The sequence below is a fragment of the Cucurbita pepo genome, chromosome LG08, assembly GCF_002806865.2.
Source record: "Cucurbita pepo subsp. pepo cultivar mu-cu-16 chromosome LG08, ASM280686v2, whole genome shotgun sequence".
Taxonomy (NCBI): Eukaryota; Viridiplantae; Streptophyta; class Magnoliopsida; order Cucurbitales; family Cucurbitaceae; genus Cucurbita; species Cucurbita pepo.
The window spans coordinates 3,616,732-3,637,893 of record NC_036645.1 but is presented as its reverse complement, the minus strand read 5'-3'; the positions used below and the strand labels follow the sequence as shown (position 1 = coordinate 3,637,893).

Below are 21,162 nucleotides of genomic sequence, written 5' to 3'. Positions count from 1 at the left end.
AATCCTAAATGTGATTCACACGAACTTTTTCAAGGATATATATATATATATATATATAAATTAGAGGTTAAATTAAAAAAAAAAAAAATGAAATCTTATTTTTATGTTTAATTATCAATCAAAATAAATTCGGGTTGAATTCTTGGAAATTCAAATCCTAATATTTTATATTTATCGAATTAAAAAAATTATAAATTTTACAAATTTTTTTTTTTTTTAAATCTCTAATTTATTAAACCTCGCACTAATTTTTTTAATCCAACTTAGATTAAGTTGGTTTTGGTTGATATTATCATTTATTTAAATTTTTATTTTTAATAAATATAAAAGGTTATTAGTAAAACATTTATTTACTTACTTTTAAATATTTAATTTCCAAATAATAAAAATTACTGAAAAATAATTATAAAAATAAAATAAGTAAAATATATTTTAAAATAATTTTGAAATGGTGGGATGGGTGGGCTACAAATCGGCACAGGCCACGGCGGCGTATCGACCCACGTGCCCACTATTTTATTTATTATTTAGTTCGCTATGCATTTATTAATAATAAATAAATTAGATTGTAATATTATAATACGTCATAATTAAAGTCTTCTAATTAAATTTTCACCATTATTAAATCGTATTATTTTCGAAAAAAATGTCTCTAATTAAATTAATAACAATAGTTTGAGAGAAATATTTTATAAATAGTTTTGTTTAATTTTAAATAATATAAAGAAAAAAAATAACTTTTTTATTTTTTATTAGTTCAACACTAATTTTAATTAAAAAAAGTTTAAACAAAATTAAATTTGATCTATATATAAATTTAATTGGAAAAATTCATAAATTAAAAATTGTAATTTTATTATTATTTTACTTGAATGTAAAAATTGTTTATAACATTTTTTAAAAAGTTTTAAATAATTCAATAAAATTGAAAAATTAGGTTAAAAAAATGGATGGAAATGGAAGCGGTAGAATTGTTCGAATGCTCCACGCGAGTCTCCTCTCATATTCTAGCTCTCTTGGATTCCGCTGAGCCTTTCATTCACTTGCTAGAATCCGCAGCTGTTAGAACAGATATCTCGAATTTGTCCCTCTTCGCATGTAATATATGCTGTGCTTTTCAAGATGTGCACGCTACCTGTTTGTCAAAAGTCCCCAAAGAAAAAATTACACGATAGGTCTTGTGATCGATGCTACTTCAGCCAAAAAACAAGCATATTATGAAGACCCAGTTGGATTCTTTGCTCAACAAGAGGATGTAATTTCTTGGACGTCTAAAATCACCAATTTGGTAAGAACAGGCCAGCCGGACTCGGCTTTTGGCTTCTTCAAGATGATGTTCGCAAATGGGCACAGGCCAAATTATGTGACAATGCTGAGCGTATTAAGAGCGATTGACGCATTAAGCTGGGAATCAACGATTGAGGTGATGCATGGAGGAGTGATCAAAATGGGGTTTGAATCAGAAGTGGCAGTTTCAACGGCTCTTCTTGGGTTTTATTCAATGCGTGATATTGGGATCGTTTGGAAGTTGTTTTATCAGATACCTTATAAGGATGTTGTTTTGTGGAGTGCTGTGATCTCGGCATGCGTGAAACATGGCCAGTTTATTGAAGCATTTCATCTTTTCAGAGAGATGCAATATCAAGGTGTTCATCCAAACCATGTAAGCATTGTAAGCATTCTACCTGCTTGTGCTGATTTTGGTGCTCTATCTTTGGGTAAAGAGATTCATGCGTTTTCAATGAGAAGGGATTTTTATTCTATAGTTAACATTCAGAACTCACTCATGGATATGTATTCAAAATGTAGAAATCTTGAGGCATCAATTAGAGTTTTGAAGACTATGAGGAAAAAGGACATGGTGTCATGGAGAACTGTAACTCATGCGTGTATCCAAAACAATTGTCCTAGTAAAGCCTTTAAAATTTTCACAAGGATGCGGTCTTTTGGATTCGAATTGGGCGAAACGATGATGCTGGACTTTATAGCTGCTGTGTTATTAGTTGATGAACTTTTACTTGGCTTGGCTGTTCATTGTCATGCGCTGAAAGGTGGTTTTCTCTGTTTTATTTCAGTTGGAACTGAACTCCTCCAAATGTATGCTAAATTTGGTGAATTGGGGTTGGCCAAACTTACATTTGATGAGCTTGTTGACAAAGATATCATTGCATGGAGTGCAATGATCTCAGCATACTCTCATGGCGAAGAACCACTTAGTGCCATCCAGACATTTAAAATGATGCAATCAACTAATGAAAGGCCTAATGCTATAACTTTTGTAAGTCTAGTGAATGCCTGTTCTTCATTGGATGCTCAGGAACTGGGAGAAAGTATACATGCTCATATAACGAAATCTGGTTACTCGTCTAATACATGTTTGATGTCTGCTTTGGTTGATTTTTACTGCATACTTAGAAGGGTAAAGCTAGGAGAACATGTTTTTGATGAGATTGTGACAAAGGATTTAGTTTGTTGGAGTACGATGATTAAAGGGTACGGTACGAATGGCTGCGGGAATGAGGCACTCAATACATTTTCAGACATGTTAAGTTATGGTTTGAAGCCGAATGGGACGCTCTTCGTTTCTCTTTTATCGGCTTGTGCTCAATGTGGATTGGAAAAGGAAGGTTGGATGTGGTTTAATGCAATGATTGACGAGTATAACATTACTCCAACAGTGGCACATTATGCTTGTATGGTGGAGTTGCTTGCTAGGCAAGGAAAAATTAGAGAAGCCGTTGAATTTGTGAAGAAAATGGCAGTAGAACCTGATACAAGGATCTGGGGTGCTCTTTTTGCTGGTTGTAAATTAACTCATGGGTTCTCTGACATCGCTGATTCTATTGTTCAACAGCTCAATGCTTTAGAACCAAACAATTCTGACTTTCATGCAATGTTGCACAACTTTTGTATTGAGTAAAACAGATGGGAAGATGCGGATGGGTGTTTGGGTTGCTCGACCCTGCTTCGCTTTATTAAAAGCAAAGATCACTGGGAAGTTCGAGGTCTCAACCCTTGTTCTTGTGCGCTAAAGGGCTTATGAAGTGATCGATCGGCCAGCAAAAAGCTCGTTAAGCCTCTTTTCGCTCTCCTCTTCGCTTTTTCAAGGCAGTGGAAAGTCTTCGTGAAAATGCGAAGGTTGAAACAATGAATCCTAGTCAGATAACTGATGGGAGCGGGCAAATTTGTCAGGTAACTCACACAGATGATATAGTAACTTTAACATATGCATGTTATTGACTATCATTGGATTCCACTAAATGTTCTGAGTTTGTCTTGAATTTGAAAGGAAGTTATGGTCTTGGTAGTTTTTATTTACTTGAAACACTTCCATTTCATAACCTATCTATTTATACTAGAGGATGTAGAAGAGCATGAGAAAAACTTATAAGATTATTAGTTAAAAACTTATCTGGCCTTCTTCTTGAATGTTCGAACTTTCCATTCGTGATTCATGTAGGGGGCGGAATTCTTGAAGCGATTCTCGTTAATGCCATAAACAACAGACGTGCCAATCGACTTGGTACTCTCCGCTTGTAGGCTTGTTATTCATTTACTTGGTACTCTCTTCTCTTATAGGCTTGTTATTCATTTGAAGCTTCTACCTTCCACTCCTATTTCTATTGGCTTGAAAATATCAATTAACAACGACTTTACTTGAACATGATTTGTTCTATAGATTGTACAACTGTTGTGGAGTTCTAAGAAAGTATCAATTAATGTTTTAGGTTCCCCAGCATATAACGCACGGTGATCGGTGATCGAGGACGATACTTACAAATGAGAAATGAATAAAAGGTTCAAATTCTTCACCAAAGTATGATGCATATAGAAAATTTCCTTGAATCCATTACAATGGTTATTCTTGTAAGTCGCTGCAGTCTCTTCACTTCTTTCAAGAAGAAATGGTACTAAAGGAAGCAAGATGGGCACTACAGATGAGAAGCAGCCAAGAACATTTGTGCAAAGTTATGCATCCTAAAATTCTGGGAAAGAAGTATAATTCAACTAAATGAAAGAAAGAAAACCGAACAAAGATAAAGAGAAAGAGACTGATAGGGACAGACGCGAAGCCTATTTACCTTGTTCAAGAATAGTGAAACTCGAGTTCAATAAGAGAATAAAACAAAGCTAGTTCCGCTAAGATAAAGTGGAGAAAAACTACTTTACCTCCTTCAATAAGGTCAAAGAACAGGAGGGGCGTGCAGCGTTCACCAAAATTCTTCAAAGTGATCGAAAGCAAAATACATCGGTTTAGGTTTTTTTTTTTTTCATTTTCCATGTGATTTTCCTTCCTATTATTTTTAATATAAAAACAACAGATTTTTATCTTCATTTCTTATGTAACGTATAGAACATTTGATACATCATATTGAAAGTATCATAAATTTATTTTATAAGCAGTCACAGCTCAACTATCAATGTCGAGCCTTGAACGATTCATATTAATAAACAACCGATAGAATAGAATATATCATTCCGAAAGTTCGAATTTTGGTGGACACAAATTTGCTCATTGTTATAATTGGATGATTGAAAAATTCCATCATTTCATTTAACTTGTCAACTCCCTTCATCAAAGAATGATGCAAACAAATCAGCTGATAAACTACAAACTATTGAAACCCCGCTTCAATTCATCCTATTTCATCAAATTTGGGATGTAATATGGTTCCAAAGGATGAACGGGATATGACAGTTCCTTGATGATGCAAACAAATCAGCTGATAAACTACAAACTATTGAAACCCCGCTTCAATTCATCCTATTTCATCAAATTTGGGATGTAATATGGTTCCAAAGGATGAACGGGATATGACAGTTCCTTGATGATGCAAACAAATCAGCTGATAAACTACAAACTATTGAAACCCCGCTTCAATTCATCCTATTTCATCAAATTTGGGATGTAATATGGTTCCAAAGGATGAACGGGATATGACAGTTCCTTGATGATGCAAACAAATCAGCTGATAAACTACAAACTATTGAAACCCCGCTTCAATTCATCCTATTTCATCAAATTTGGGATGTAATATGGTTCCAAAGGATGAACGGGATATGACAGTTCCAATAAGATTTCACTCATATATTTGAATTTGTAACTACATTATTAGAAGATGAAGAAAATACCAACAATTGATCTTACAGCAGCCAATACTCAATCAAGAGATAAGAACACTGTATCAGCAGTTGTGTCAAAGGAATTGGGAGCTGATATCTAATCATCAGAAAGACAATTCTCATGGAAAGCAAATTAAGACAACAAAATAAGAAAACACCAAATTACTTTGCCCTACAGCCTATAAATACATATACACAGAAAGCAAGCGCATAAGCCAAACTGCAATTTCCTGATTGATACTTTAATGTCTAAGCCCTCTAAGAACTCAACAGAGAAGATGCTTAACGCAAACTGAAAAAATGTAGTCGAAATCCCGGGGCGTGGTGGTATTGCTAATCTGCCTTCGAAGCATATGACAGTAGGAAGTATCTCTCAATTCCAATTCCAATTCCAACAGTTAATATGACCAAGTAAAGAATGGCTGTCTAGTTCACAAAATGCAAGAAATGAATTTCAAACATACCTCTACAAAATAAACAGCTGCAAAGCTTATCTGGAGGGAGGGGGAGAGTAATGGGCATGCAACTAACAGACCATATTATGATTTTTTTCCATTTGGATTAATCAGTGAAGTGAAACAATTAATCCCTATATATACAACAAACCTCCGAACCGCACCCTGCAGTTCCGAACGCAGGACAATTGAAGGGTTAGAATCCGAGCTAGGCCAACACCTTGTAGGATGGATGTGTGTGAACATCATCTTTCAGATTACCTCCACGATGGTCACCCACCCCATAAAAAATTATCCCGGTCACAACAGATATCCTTTTCATCTTCAAACGAGCTCAAGATTACCATCTTGATCTGATTTTTAGGCAATTTCAGGATGCGAGAATTTACCTGCTGAGGGGATTGCTAGCTCCAGATAAAATAAAAAGATCAGTGAATAAATGATCAGCTGTCATCATCCATTGCGCCAATATACGTCAAATCTGTCCGTCTCACCCGCACAGCCCCTTTAAGCCAGTAAGATGCTCGGAAATTCGCATGTTCTCCAGCACCAATTACAGCAGCGTTGCTGGAAGATTGACTTGATCCAGCACCATCTTCTAGAAGCAACCAAGGGTCAATTTCTGTATCATAATCCTGCTGCGGTGGCAAATGTTTCGACTTCCCAGGTGCATTAGGCACAACCCTTGGTGACGCTACTTTGCCCCCTTGAGGCATGCTACTATTTCCAGAACCAAGTCCAGGAGTGGAACTTCTGGATTGAAATGGAGAAAGGGCAGATGGAGATATTGTTGGTGGCTGGTAAGATAAAAGGCACCGAGCAGAAGGAAGTGGAATGGGCATTGCAGCTTGGATGCGCCATCTAATCATATCAGGTAGTTGCATGTGGTGCAATTCATTCTGTCAACAAATTAATTCAAAACAACTCGTAAGGACGATATTATATTTCCTTCAAGTACCAGATTGAAATGAAACATCCATATAATATTTTGCTTTGGTACAGGATCAGAGTATTACTCTTTTAGAATCCGACAAAGATCGGAATTTGCACTGTTAGTGTCGATAGTTTATCAATATGACGTTTAATTCTATATTAAGTTGAATTACCGGCGTGCACATCTAGTGACATTGAAACAGCTAATGCTAGTTATCAATATTGTGGGGCTAGTAGACAACTACGATATCGTGCCCTTTTTCACTCTGTCAACAGAAACAAAATGCAAGAGTTTCCTCTGTAAAAGAAACATTTTGTCCCATCTTCCATTCCAAGGGTCAAAAGAATGATCTAGCATATCGATACAGCAACCTACTAAGCTGATAATATTCTCACATGGTGACTAAAACAAATATCTGGCCCTCCTTCCAGAAATGTTAGAGATGATGTGCGAAAAAACAAGTGGTTCAATATAATGAATAAAAAAAATTGAACTAGAAGCAATTGAATATTTGAAGAGTCTATTGTGTAATTATTGCTGCCTTTCACCCTATGCTTTTTCTGTTTCTGTTATGAGAGTAAAAAGTTATTTGTGAAAATGTGAAGACTAAGGTTGATGGCTAACCTGTAAACTTTCAGCCAGTTCACGAACAAGAGCAGTAGAATCCTTTCTTGTTTCATTGGTCGACTTAGCAGCAATTTTCAAACCTAGCCAACTTGGCTGGCAACTGCTCAATAGCCCATGTAGAATCAATAACATACTACCAAAAAGACTTTCACCTGGTAGGTCTGCAAATATAGCAAGTGACGCTTCGGAAGATGACTCTACTTCCTTCTTTACCATCGAACTATGGGTGGGACAAAAGGTAAGGTTTGCATCCTCGTGAACTATTCGACTGCCAAGAAGACGAAGGATGACAGAGGCAAGCATATGCCTCATGTTCCGTCCTGATGGCTCCCTGCAAATGGATTTTTTTTTTTTTAGAAAAACTAGAACTTCACTTGACTGCTGGAAAATTCAGAATGTAATCAGTGCTGCAGACTCTAGTGAACCATGAAAAACCATAATGAAGCAGCGGCAAGAAAAGCATTTATAGACAGTGAGTTGAGAAATGCAAACAATATGTAATGTTAACAAATAAGGCATAAAAAAGAATTGGCATTATCAAAATAGTTAGTATAGCAGAGGGAGTAATCCCAATATTACTCCTAAATTTACCTATCTTCGAGGATGACCGGAAGTAACCTCAATATTAATTGTAAACGCAACGACATTGATGCTCGCAAAGCTGCAGGTGAGGGTAGAGGAGAATCTGGTGAGCCTGTTGAACGTCTAGCTAATCCAGGACTGCCTCCTTTCATTTTGCGATTACTTCCTTTGCTCGTAGGGCCCTCTATCCCTGAGGGCACAAGTCCTGTTTGTTTACTTGACCCTGAAGTAACTGCATTTATTTGTTGCTCAATATTATTCAACTGCTTGATTAAATCATTAGCAAAGGTGTTGCGTGATTCTTCAGAACTCTGATCTATACATGGAAGAACTAATTCAATAAGAGCCCTCTCGGTCACATGTTGCTGACTGGAATGCAAGACTTCGTTGTCAAGCATTTCAACAGACTTTTGGCTATACTTGCTAGAATCTGTGCCTTCTTCAACAACCTCTCCTTCTTCAAGATAAGAAGAATCCGAGCCAGAAATACACCAACCCCAAGGCTTCCAAAACATGGTTTTAGTCGATAGACCTTTACTCTCGGCAATATTAGTTAGTCTCTGTCGTATTGATTTCCTTCCAAATAGGACATCTTGACCGCCAAGAAACCATTTGGCTTGCAACAACATTGAATCTTCAAGAGACCTGCCAAAAAGATGAATCACATCTGAGAAAAGAGGTGCAGCATCAGGCCTGACCAACAACCTTGTAAGAATAATCTCAATAAAATTCTTCTCATTATCAGAAGCAGCTACTTTTTCAGGACTTGGTGACGACAAACGAACAGCATCAGCTAAGGACAGATCTCGAGTCTCAAGTGTCTCAAGTTTCTCGATAAGGGCTTGTTCATTCAAAAGAAGCCTAAGTTCCACCCACTGCCAATGAAATTTTGCAGGTTGTAAGGTATCCAAAACATATACAAGCCTGTCCAGCAACTTCATTTTTCTCTCAGAATAATGACCTTTGCTATCACCAACTCCCGAAATCCTACTCCCATCATCTTGATTGTACACAGAACTTGGCAACTTACAATCAATAATAGTATTCAAGAATAGCCTTGCACGTAGAGGAACAAAGGCCATGGGCTTCAAAGGAATATCATTCAACTCCAGTATAGCAGCAAATTCTACATCACTGGTATCGTTCATCAAATGGTTATAGAAACCCTGACTATCCCTTAAACAAACATCTCGAAAAGGCAAATGTCTTACAATATCACCAATTGCGATTGTTAAAGATTGACACAGTTGATTCACATCTTCACGAGCAGTAAAAGCAGCATTCTGGATAAAAGGGCGCCATACAACAAATGAGAATATTGAATAGGCAGGAGATAGGACCAAGCTAAGTGGAAGCAACCGTTGCATTCTAAAAAGTGCCACAATAGACGGCTCACCTAGTAGCTCCACGATCAACCCATCAAACACAGTTCTGCAATTTCCAACAAGCAACCTAAACCAATGTACATAATCCTCTATGGAACTTTCAATCTTATGCATTCCCATTGTACGAGTGTTGCCATTTGCATTTGACCTAGTAGTTCTAACAAACTGAATAAAATCTAATCCTTCTTTTAACCTAAAGAGTGTTACCAGCCGTTCCAGACTACAAACCCCCTGAATAACTGCCCCAATGACAAGTGCAGAAATAGCTGCTGCAATTTTTGTGGCTCTACCTATTACTTTGGTGCTATCACCAAAGACATGAGCGTTAGATTCATGGGAATCAGCTAATAATTGAAACTGAGATCTTGATGGCTTCCCAGGAGGATATACTCCAGCAAGTGCAGAAAAGGCTTCCGTTGCAAGAGCAATCTCAAATACACGGCTTTGACGTTCTCCTAGAGCTTCCTTGAGAAGGCATAGGCAGGTAATATGAATGCATAAAATGCGCCTAACAAAGTCCAATGAACCAGAAGCGGATGGAAAATTCGAACATCCTCCAGCTATAAAATCAGCCATCTTAGACACAGTTGAACCCAGATTACCAACAATAGCTGAAACAGCAGAAGACACCAAGGATGGATCACCTTCCTGAGCAGCACCACCTGTATGCCTGATGCATTCCATCAATCCTGTAATTATTTTTTGAGCTATCTGATATCCCTCAGCTGATTTCTCTGAGGCAAGCACCTTCGGCGCACCACCAGTAACGACTTTCCTATCTTTTCCAAACAAATAGTGAAAGGCATCATCAACTTGTCGCTGTACCAGTTCTCGCATACTCATTCCAACTCTAGAGAGTCGTCCACCCCCAATCTTTTGCCTAAAAAAATCATCAAGATCCTCCACACCTGCAGGAACTCCAAGTGGAAGCCCCAACTCTCCATCCAATGAACTTGCTGGATCAAGTTCAGCAATAAGTCTCTTGTCACATGTTGTCTTAAAACTCTTCTCCCATTCAATGACACTAGGTATGCTGCCATACTTTTTCAATAAATGTCGAGCATAAACTACCGCTGCAGAGCCTGAAATACGGCCATTTGAAGCCATAATAGCCATAGCACGATGGACTATAGATGACAACGCTTCTGAAATAAGATCAGCTGCAACAAGTACATTCTCGTACCTGCAAGTACAATGGTAAGAGACATTGAGATAAACAGAAAGAGTCATAATATCTGATAAAGCACCTCCACGACAATATATTACACGCGCATGCATGAGTATTGATAGAGAGAGAGAGAGAGAGCACGCGGTTTATCAAACAAGCCAAAAGTCTACAGAAAACGTTCATGTCTCATATATTACTTAACAGAGGAGGGGGAAACTAGACAAGCTAAACTTTTGTAGAAAATTGCAGGCGTATAGATCATCTACAGGTATTTATTAATTTACAAGCATAAAACAGAAATACAAACTGGAAAAAAAAATGAAAGAAACAGAAGTTCTCATAAAATCCTTCTAAATTACATGCTTTGTCAACACCCAGAGGTATTTGCAGGAAGGAAACATGACTCAAAATTAAATCACAGAAATAACTTTATCTACATTCGGTTTCTCATTTCCTATGGTAGTTGTATCTACATGATGTATAATGATCAATGAAAGAAAGAGAGAAGTCTAAATAGATTTCCAGAAGTCACAGGAAGAAAAGGAGGCAGAGAGAAGAAGGCGGAGCAGATCAAGAAAATACAGTCAGATCAATAGTAATTAAGAAATATATGGAATAATGCTAAGAGAGAATAATAACTATTGTAGGCAAGTTCACCAAAAATTCCACCGTCATTGGAAGTATAATGAAAAATCATTACTCAAATAGGAAAAAGATAGTGCACCTTCGGAGAGAAGATAATAGATATGCCTCGCCCACTTCACACACTTGATTTTCTACATTCCTTGGTAAAAGTAGAATGCTCCTCCGGCTGTTCATGGTAGAATTTGAACTAATAAGGACTTTTGGCAGCAACCAGAGGAGAAATTTGACCCCTGAAACAAAATCATTACATACATCTGTTAAATACAATATGGATGAAAGCTGATCCTCGCCAAACTTCCAGCGTATGGTATTCCTATCGTCAACAGCTGTTAAGGACCGACCAAATTGGCCAGCTTTTGTGCTAGTCTTCTCAGTCTCTTCGATAATCTGCTTAACAGCAGTCATAAACCAACTTGAAATTGCTCGCTTCTCAGTAAGTCGAAGTCGTTTTAAACTTTTTCCAATAAAAGCAATATCACCACCATGATTTATTTTGCTAGCATCTATTGGTCTGGTAGAATCACCTTCCATTCCAGATCTATGGTGAGGACAGGCTACCCTATTATCACATACATGACTCGTTGATGCACCCTGACTACCTTCAATCCTAGACGCAGCTAGATGAGCAAGACTTTGTGTCTTGCGTCTTCCCTTTAAAACTGGCTTTGTTGTCTTTACCGGTGGATCAACCTTCAATGTTTCAGAGGATTTAGGCCCCTTCTTCACCCACCACGTATCTTCGTCATCTGATGGAATTGGTGAAGAAGATCCATGAAGGTACAAGGGCTTTTCATCACTTACTTTCCTTTTTTTGGCTCTTCTGCAATCTTCACACCCAGGTGTTGCTTCTGCAATATCTATTTTCCCATATACTGATGCAAAAGACTTCTTAGCAGTCCCTGTAGTATCATCTAGATCAGTATCTGTGGGAGTTGATGAACTGTTTGGAAACCGTAAAAGCAATGATATGGCTTCCTTCAGCTCTTCAATGTCAACTTCACTTATGATACTTTTAGTAGTGCTCATGTTGGACAATGACTTAATTGATTTCAATTGGTTCACAGAAGTAACAGAACTAGAAACCTTGTCGGAGGTTGGACACATCTTTCGCTTTTGATTTAATGATGTATTTGCGCAGCTAATATCACTTTTTTGTTCCCATTCGAGCCCATGAAGTACCAGACGACGTTCTTTGGAGTAGACATTTATAATGTCTACAAGTTGTGCTCCTTGTGCAATTTTCCCATCATCCAGAGTGGCATGAATAAAACTTCCGGGTAAATATTTCAAGATTTGTTGGTGTCTCCTCCTTCTATCTGGCTCAACTGCTGGGCCATTGGAGTCCACAATTCCACTAACTATTAGCTGCCTTACATATAAATGAGGATAAAATATACCAGCACGTATAAGTTCCACAATGAGAAACTGAACACGCTCAAAACCTTCTCCTTTTTGCACTTCATGTTGATCAATCCAACAAACAAGAATATCATGTAAAGGACCTGGACTTTCAAACAAGTCTAAAGAACCAGCACCTCCCGACCTTTTCAACCTACTTTTTGGTTCATGTAAATTCCCAACTGGTTTCCTACCAAATGAACTGTTCTGATGGCTAGAACCCTTTACAATGGTGGAATTGAGTCCAATTGCATTTTCATATTTACGTCCAGATAAACTTCGAAGATCTCTGGCTTTCATTTTCAGAAGCCTAGTGGCAATATAAACCTGAGAAAAAACTTTCCCACCAGTGAGCTTTAGCTCTCGAGGTGCAGCACTCCAAAAATCCCTGTAGTCACATGTTGCCCACTCACAAAGAAAAAATACTGAACAAGCAAATGCCACATTGACAGTCTGGTTCCATTTCAATGGCATTCTTAAACACGGGTTTACTTCTTCAAACCAAGCTTCACATATGGATCCGTTACAGCAGTTTTCAAAAAGATATTTATAAGCTACTCCAATATCTCCATGTAGTAGAGACTTATCCAATGCATGCACAGCTTTAGCCACGCTGCAAACTGGGAATTCAGGGTTTACTGCCTTTGCAAGACTGTCTGTACATTTCTGTATTGATGAAACAACATTATCAAAAGCTGAGGATTGATACTGAAAATCAATCCCTTTACTTCTGAATGGACTGGCAACTTCTGCTGAAGCATATCTCAATTTTGTTGCATCTTCAGGTACCTTTGACCCAAAATTCCCTTCATTAACTGTATGTGATACAACACAAGGTGGAAATGGGAAGCAATCCAAAGCAACAAATGTGTCGGGCACAGCCAGAACTAAATAGCGAACCATTTCCACCAAAGCAGATGTTGTGTATGCTCTCCTTGAATTATCTACTAGATCTGACCCACCAGGAAAAGAATCTCGGATAAACCGAACAGAAATTCTGACAAGAGTACGTACATAGGTCTGAGATAGGACAATTGTATCTAAAACACCATAAATAATTGGCAGCAGCAACTCCAAAAACTCGAGAACATCATTTTCCTGAGAAAACAAACAGGAAAATGAAATCTTTGAGAGATGAAACTAAATACTCAAGATATTTCCAAATTCTTCTCCAATCATTTTAGGATTTAATACCTCTAATTGTCCCAGCACCCAATCGACAATGAGAGAGGGAAGCAGAAGCCCTTCAGCTTGATGCCATAGCAATAGCCTAACCACATACCACCATTTGAAATGTAATGAAGGCTCTTCACCATCAAAGATCGCTGAAGGAGGATCACCCTTTGTATGTGGGAACCCAACAGAAAACATTTGCGGAGACTGGTCTTTGTTTGGTGGAGTCAAATGAGAATTGCCTCTTGAAAAAAATTCCTCCACCAGGCATTCCAAATAGTCAACCACATCTTTGGTCCAAAATTCAGTACGCGATAACTGAGCTTTGTCGAATGCTCCACATGATATACTAGCAGAATTAGGGCGCACCTGTAATGTAAAACCATAAACTGCTACATTCAAAATTGTCAACCTAGGTTTAAGTGACCATTACAAAGTTTAAGCACATTCACCTGATTAAGATAAGTAATTTTAATGAACCATGTTGCTCTCAGCAATGGGACATTATTCCTAATGAGAACTTCAAAAAGAGCCCTTTTCCTATACCCATGAGGAACATTATCTGCCAAAGATCGCAAATGTTTATGCTGTTGTGATAAACCCTGCATCAAGAGGACATAGTGTTTCAAATGAAGTGAGGAGTGGTTGAACTTGAGGAATGTTAAAACACCATTCAACCCAAGATCTTTAGTTAAAAGGGCATTGGTTATAGTATAAAAGATAGTTTAGCAGCACGTAAAGGTTCATTTACAAGCAAGGGCCATGAAGGACTATATGAGATCCTAACAGTGTCACCGCGTGTTCAATTTAACAATGTCACCGTGTGTTCAATTATCCCTTAACCTAGCTATGTTGAGCTCTTAAACCATTATTGTAGCTCACCATATCTATTTGATACCCCCTTATCCACATCTAACTATCGACTATGGTACATAACTTTCATTGTTCACACATCGCATGTCGATTGGTGGATATAGTCTATGTTGCTGAGCATGCAGCCATTTTTATGGTACAAGATTTTGACTACTCGCTACAACAATATTTTAAATCGTATCCTTAGACATCGTGATGCAATCATATCACATCTCAATTGGGTGTGTATATTTTTTTGGTGTTCCCAGTCTTGGTTTGTATATTCATAATGATACCATGAGTGCTTTAGGTCGTCCTCAAGATATGTTTTCAAATACCGCTACACAATGACAACCCTCTTTGCTCAATTGATACAAAACACCATGCTTTAGCACCTAGTATAATAACACCTCGTGCAACAACAGGCACCAGTTTGATTACAATAAAATTAATTTCTTAACTCCCCTCGCCATATGGGCCAACAATTTTATATCTTTTCTGTAGTAATTTTTGCTGATACTTGGTAACGGCAAAAAAAATTCACAATATTATGCATGGGTTGCTTAATCAATCATTATTTATGGTCCATATTTTGGAGAACGTTTGGCTGATAATAACTCACTTCTTAGTTGCCAAACCCCCTGGTCACTGTGAACAACACCAATCAGTGCAATAGGATGCATGTATTTATCTATCTCTCGACTTGAAACAACCGGAGAAGGTTTGGAAAAGGATCTTTATGAGTGTCCTAGGTTGGGCCAAGAGGGTGTATAGAGTGATTAAATCAAGAAAAAGAGTAAAGAATTCAATGAATCAAAGGCGATCATACTGAATATTAGGCTGTTGATACTTTATAATTCAGTAGTTGCTCTTCATTCTACTAATCAACTTTCAATTAAACTTGGCCTAATGGCTTGGAAATTGGCATAAGTCCTAACAAGTAACTATCAGTTTAATTGGGGAGGAAAATGACGCTATACGTGTCCAAACCCATCCTATCCTAATACCATGTTGAAGTATCACTCAATTAATAGCTAAAACAGATCAAATGGAAATTTTAATTTCTTAAAAGAGAATGTGGTCGATTGAAGTATACCAAATGAGAAAATGGAAATTCCCTTTTACTTTCACCCCCCACCCCCACTTATCACGTTAACTAATGTGTGTGTGTGTGTGTGTTCTTGACATAGAATCATGCACGTGAAAATACCCCACTCCTACATGCTTTCACGTGGTTACTCATGCAGCTATACATCACCCATGCACAAATCAGAAAAGAACTACCTCTCTACTATTCAATGTATAGCAATTGAAGAAATAGAAAAGATACTCAACAAAAAAGGTGAACTAAGTCATAACATGAAATTTATAAAAATTTTGCTCTAAACATTAGAAAAGTATAGGTAGCTAAAATCAATTTTCAATATCCCTTTATTTTCTTATATGCAGAAGGAAGGAATACCTCAATCCACTTTTTCCGAAAATCTTCACTACAAGGTTTTTGTTCGGGAAAGATGCCAGGCTTTGTTAATAAAGAAACAGATAGGGGAACACCATAAACTTGACCAGCCTGTCATATAATAACGAAAGAAAAATTAGAATGAGGTTAACAAATGGATGGTTAGAAAATCCTTACTAAATAATGAAGAAAGAAAGTTTCACCTTCCGCTTTTGAGCACGTGAATCATTTATGGCCCTCAGACGTTTTCTTATAGCCTGCAGAGAAAGAGAAATAAGTTTCTTACTGCACATCTAACCAATTGATCGCCTTAAAAGCCATAAGAATTAAAATTATTAGCAGTAATAAAATTTTCCAAGTACGCAACATGGGGGGTGGGGGGAATTTGGTAGCTATTGATTCGAGTAACTTACATCCTTGCACTTGATGACGAGATGCTTAGAAAATGCTTGAACCTGAGTCAATAAGATTTCTCTGGCCTCCTGACACACTCAACAAAGACAAATAAATTGCATAATCTTTTTTTTTTTTTTTTTTTTTTTTTTTTTTTTTTTTTTTTTTTTTTTTTTTTTTTTTNGCCAAGAAACATAATCTATTACAAAGAGAAAGGTTTTGATGAATTAGAAAACAAAATAGGGAAAAGGTTAAATTGCTTATATTGTTATAAACATAAGTCAAACAAGCACTCAATACAAAGAAGAGGTTGGTTAGAATAGTCAAAATATGTTCATCCAATGGTAATTACAAACTTGATCAAGTTGGTCAAGCTCTAAACCCAAATAATTTTATTACATGTCGAATAGTCAAAATATGTTCATCCAATGGTAATTACAAACTTGATCAAGTTGGTCAAGCTCTAAACTCAAATAATTTTATTACATGAACAAGAGCACAATCTAGATAAAAATTAAAATTTTCATCCATGAAGGAAAGATATTTGTCAAGTGAAGCAAGCACATGAATGAGTGTAAGGAAAGCTAATGGAACGAGGAGAAAACATATTGAAGTGCATCATTAGAACCTCCAAAATGTGTGTTCAATTGAATTGCTTATATTCGCTAAGGTAATACATTAAACTTCACCAAACCAGAAAGAAAATACGATTACACAAACTCAATCTAAAAGCTGCTGATAAGAAAGATGTACCTCAAGCCCTTCGACAGTCTCTTTGTATCCAGACTGCGCATACTCTCTAGTGAGGTTCTCCTCAGGACAGCTAGGAGTTTGAGGGTAATAGTCAGGAGGCCCTAACCTAAGATTGACAGAGAACAAAGCATTGTGTGAGAAAGAAAATACTACCCAGGAAAAGAATAGCAAATCCATATAGATGCAATCAATCGAGCACTCAAAATGTTCTATAAAACTTTAAAACTGAAAAGAAAACAATTAAATTTCATTCAACCCATGATGTAAATCAGATCACACAAATATTTAGAAAACGAACTTACAAATTATTGGCATGAAATGAAACAAGAAGATGGTAAAAAGAAAATATTGCAAACCAATACCGATTATTTAAAGCCTCCTTCTCGCACTTCAACTTGTATGGTGCAAGTGGAGCTGGCCGCCTGCAAATCAAGAAATATTCAGTTGATTTCGGGAGAGATAAATTCAAGGTGAAAAAGAAGAGTACCGAAGAATAGGTAAATCGGCATATCCTCCCAGAAATAGAAAAAATTAAACAGCAAGCAAGCCATTAATCCCACTGGCTGCTCATAATCTTGTAAGCAACAAACATTTGAGAAATCAAATGCAATAAATTGCTCTCATTTATATAGTACGGGAGAATTTCAAATGCAACCCAAAAACTATTTGGGAAGTTAGCTATATACTCCTTTTAGTTTGGTAGTCATACCATATATACTCCTTTTAGTTTGATAGTCATACCATTACACAACAAGGGCTAACTTTTATCGTTGTCTTTTACAAAAAAAAAAATAATAATAAAATAATTAATAATAATACTTTCATGAGAAAATTATTAAATAAACAAGCCAACAACAAGAATAATAATGATAATAAAACAGCACAAAACAAAAATGAAAGGGGACGATCCAAAAATAAAACCAAAACAAAAAAGTTAGTCCATATCTCACTTCTTTTTATTTCCTTAATTTTCTCAAACCACTCAATTCCCTCAAATCATACATCAAACCATTGTCTATTTCTTTTACTTTTCAGCTGCTTCAATTTTATCTCAACATTTCAAAGTTTAAAGGTACTTTTACTTTTCAGCTGCATAACTTACGGCAACTACAGAGACTTACAGCCTTAAAGGTACATCTGACAAAATTAGAAAAAAAATTCAGGACAGCATCGTAATTAGCTTAATAGGGGAACTTGAAATGGAGAGTTTGCAGTTTTCCCTGAATAAAATGTACATGTCTCAGACCACAATACAGCAGTTAACAAAGTTGCAGACTGATGAAGTAAAAAACTCTTAACTACTACATGCCTTAAAAAAAAAGTAACTAAACTGCACAGAGAACAAAAAAGGAAACGTTACAGGAAGAACGTATAAAAAAAGGCTACGGAATCATTATCGCCAAAAAAAAAAAAAAAAAAAATTCCCCAGTTTCACAGAATCTATAAATCTCTTTACCTGGAATTTAAAGGAAAATTAGCTGGCAATGAAGAGGAATCAGCTCGGATAGCATCCCTTGCTGATGGCCCACCTATTGCACTATTATTAACTGCACTAGTGCAGCTGGCAGGATGATACCTTTGCATATCTCCCAACCATCAACTGCATACTTCCGTCAGCATCGGTCTGCTATATAAAGCTGTGCCAAACAGACCACATTCAAATTGCGTGCTTGTAACTTAGTTCTATTGGGTGAAGAACAGGTGTAAGATCCCGTTGCAAATTCTTTGGCCATACAAGTCCAACCGAGCAATTCAAAAGCTAGTCAATTTCAAACAATAACAAAAAGACATAAACTAAAGATACACGTTCATAGATTCAAGATCTTGTCCATTTTGTATGAAGTTGAATCCAAGGAATCAGAAACGAATTGCAAACAATCTTAGGAATAAAAGTTTTGTGGTGATAAAACATTGTGGAAATATACAGCGGCAGTGTGAAATAAACAACACGAGTCACAAATTCTGCTTGATGATTGCACATTTCAATGTGCCACAAACCCAGTTCCAGAATTTAACATATCTTGTCAAAGACTATCACAACGAAACTCAAGTTTATATAGTTCAATTACATTTAACATGTCTTGTCAAAAGTTTACAACCAACATCGCATCCATCTAAATTTGCAGTCCATAAGATTGCAGTTTAAATTTTAATCTCAAATAAGTCATGTGACCTGAAGATTATTCAAATTTATAACAGGCGTAGAGAAACAATGCTTGATATAACATACATTCCCCAGGACTGAACAGAGTAAACTACGGTCAGCATAACACATTAAAGTCGGAGAGGAATACCGTATCTCTTAAAGTACGAGCCAAGGTGATGCCTATACTTCGAAGTTCGTTGGCAAAGCCATACTAAATATGAACCCCAAAAAAGCTCTAATCTGCTCGGAGAACCCTCGTAATGATTAATATAGAAGACTACGCTCAAATACATGAAACAAAACTAAGCTCATTAACAGTTCAGAACGAACTACTATAAACCCTAAATTTCAAGGGCAATTATGCGTGATCTGAACTAAAATTCTAAAACATATAAAATACACACAAAGTACGCAACCGCATCAAATCAAATAACACAATTTGGAAACTAGGGTTTAGGGAAAAACCTGATCCCGAATTCGACGCAGCAAGCCGGTTCTTCTAGTAGTGACTAATTAGGTACAACTACGCAGTGGAGCAAGGGTTTTCTACACGATTCAGAAGATATCAACGAAGAAGGAGAGAATGGAAGAAAAATCAATAAAAATACAATATTGGGATTTCACTTGGAGAGCGCAACTGTACGAGATTTTGAAGCCATTAATGGACGCCAAAAGGAAAAGGAAAAGAAAAACTTGCGAGCAGTTTCCAGAGCAGATAAATGGAGGAATTCGTGAAGGAAGAAGAAGGGTGTCGGACCTTGAAGGCTTTGACTCTTCAGCTTAATGCTGGTGACGACGACGACGACGCCTCTGGCTACCCCGGTGTTGGAATAATGGAAAGAATGGGGGTGATCTCGTAATTAATAACAAATAAATTTATTTTTATTTATTTAGTTTATATCCACTTTTACTAAATCTTCTTGCTAAAATGCCCACTTTCATAGTCATTCAAGCATGGCGATTGGGGCAATTTTGCAAATATCCCAAATTTTTGTGCAATCTTTTGAGATTTTATTATTTAATGCGATGAGCAAGTGTAGGAAAAACGAGCGTGTACGATGAGTTATCTGATCGTTACTTTAATACAAAACGAGCGTGTACGAGGTAACAGTAACAGTGCATGCATTAATATATCGTAGAGCTATACGACAACACGATAAAAGGTATGTAAGTTGCCCATTACCAAATTGGTCGAATGCGTTTAAAAGTTATTAATTCGAAATTCTCAAATTACGTAATAAAAATACAAGCAAAATATTAGCAATAAAATCATTGCAACCAACTAAAATTATTGTTAGGTTCGCAACCGTGACTTTAATACAAAACGTATGTGTACGAGGTAACAGTAATACAAAACGAGTGTGTACGAGGTAACAGTAATACAAAATGAGCGTGTACGAGGTAACAGTAATAATGCATGCATTAATATATCGTAGAGCTATACGACAACACGATAAAAGGTATGTAAGTTGTCCATTACCAAGTTGGTCGAATGCGTTTAAAAATTATTAATTAGAAATTCAAAATTTACGAGCAAAATATTAGCAATAAAATCACTTTTGGATATAGTGCAACCAACTAAAATTATTGTTAGATTTGCAATCGTGACTTTAATACAAAACGAGCACGTACGAGGGAACAGTGATACAAAACGAGCGTGTACGAGGTAATAGTAATACAAAACGAGCGTGTACGAGGTAATAGTAATAGTGCATGCATTGATATCTCGTAGAGCTATACGACAACACGATAAAAGGTATGTAAGTTGTCCGTTATCAAGTTGGTCGATTGCGTTTAAAAGTTTTTAATTCAAAATTCTCAAATTATGTAATAAAAATAGGAGCAAAATATAAGCATTTTATTAGTTTTATGTCATTTAAAATTTATAATAATTAATTTATCTACATTTATGGATAAACTAATAATTTCATTATTATTGAGATTTAATTTTTTATTAAAAAAAATAGGGTGGAAATTGATTTATTTATAAATTTAAAAAAGTAAATTATTACATATATAATTGTAAGTCACCAATACAAATTGAAAGGTTGTTAAGGATAACTAATTT

At 36.5% G+C, this 21,162-nt stretch overlaps 2 protein-coding genes across 11 annotated transcripts; one reads left to right on the top strand and one right to left on the bottom strand.

The window, feature by feature from the left end:
• Nucleotides 1–964: 964 nt before the first annotated feature.
• On the top strand, nucleotides 965–5,011 carry LOC111799564 (pentatricopeptide repeat-containing protein DOT4, chloroplastic-like). Of its 4 annotated transcripts, none has more exons than XM_023682934.1 (4): nucleotides 965–3,192; nucleotides 3,461–3,560; nucleotides 3,729–3,798; nucleotides 3,882–5,011. In XM_023682934.1, exon 1 carries the CDS (start codon nucleotides 1,106–1,108, stop codon nucleotides 2,918–2,920), a length of 1,815 nt encoding a protein of 604 aa, XP_023538702.1. In that variant the 5' UTR covers nucleotides 965–1,105; the 3' UTR covers nucleotides 2,921–3,192; nucleotides 3,461–3,560; nucleotides 3,729–3,798; nucleotides 3,882–5,011. The 4 variants fall into 4 exon arrangements, with proteins under 4 accessions (XP_023538702.1, XP_023538703.1, XP_023538704.1 ...); XM_023682935.1 differs by having other exon boundaries at nucleotides 3,873–5,011; XM_023682936.1 differs by having other exon boundaries at nucleotides 3,461–3,523; nucleotides 3,729–5,011.
• Nucleotides 5,012–5,477: 466 nt separating this feature from the next.
• LOC111799563 (mediator of RNA polymerase II transcription subunit 12-like) lies at nucleotides 5,478–19,942 on the bottom strand. Of its 7 annotated transcripts, none has more exons than XM_023682931.1 (14): nucleotides 19,852–19,942; nucleotides 19,560–19,640; nucleotides 18,405–18,671; nucleotides 17,311–17,370; nucleotides 16,949–17,054; nucleotides 16,216–16,284; nucleotides 16,006–16,059; nucleotides 15,806–15,913; nucleotides 13,944–14,093; nucleotides 13,513–13,860; nucleotides 11,000–13,416; nucleotides 7,732–10,290; nucleotides 7,138–7,471; nucleotides 5,478–6,478 (listed from the first exon to the last, which is right to left on the bottom strand). In XM_023682931.1, exons 3-14 carry the CDS (start codon nucleotides 18,530–18,532, stop codon nucleotides 6,023–6,025), a joined length of 6,789 nt encoding a protein of 2,262 aa, XP_023538699.1. In that variant the 5' UTR covers nucleotides 18,533–18,671; nucleotides 19,560–19,640; nucleotides 19,852–19,942; the 3' UTR covers nucleotides 5,478–6,022. The 7 variants fall into 7 exon arrangements, with proteins under 7 accessions (XP_023538699.1, XP_023538700.1, XP_023538697.1 ...); XM_023682932.1 differs by having other exon boundaries at nucleotides 18,405–18,585; XM_023682929.1 differs by adding an exon at nucleotides 19,243–19,305 and having other exon boundaries at nucleotides 18,405–18,585; nucleotides 19,560–19,924.
• Between the last annotated feature and the right edge of the window lie 1,220 nt (nucleotides 19,943–21,162).

Bases quoted from the DNA above. Each gene is read 5' to 3' on its own strand.
- LOC111799564 (XM_023682936.1), top strand. From the start codon at position 1,106: ATGCTGTGCTTTTCAAGATGTGCACGCTACCTGTTTGTCAAAAGTCCC.
- LOC111799563 (XM_023682931.1), bottom strand. From the start codon at position 18,532: ATGCAAAGGTATCATCCTGCCAGCTGCACTAGTGCAGTTAATAATAGT. The intron at 14,094-15,805 runs GTATTCCTTCCT...CTCTTGATGCAG, and splicing joins TTCGGAAAAAGTGGATTGAG to GGTTTATCACAACAGCATAA. The intron at 13,417-13,512 runs GTATTAAATCCT...TTGTTTTCTCAG, and splicing joins GGGTGCTGGGACAATTAGAG to GAAAATGATGTTCTCGAGTT.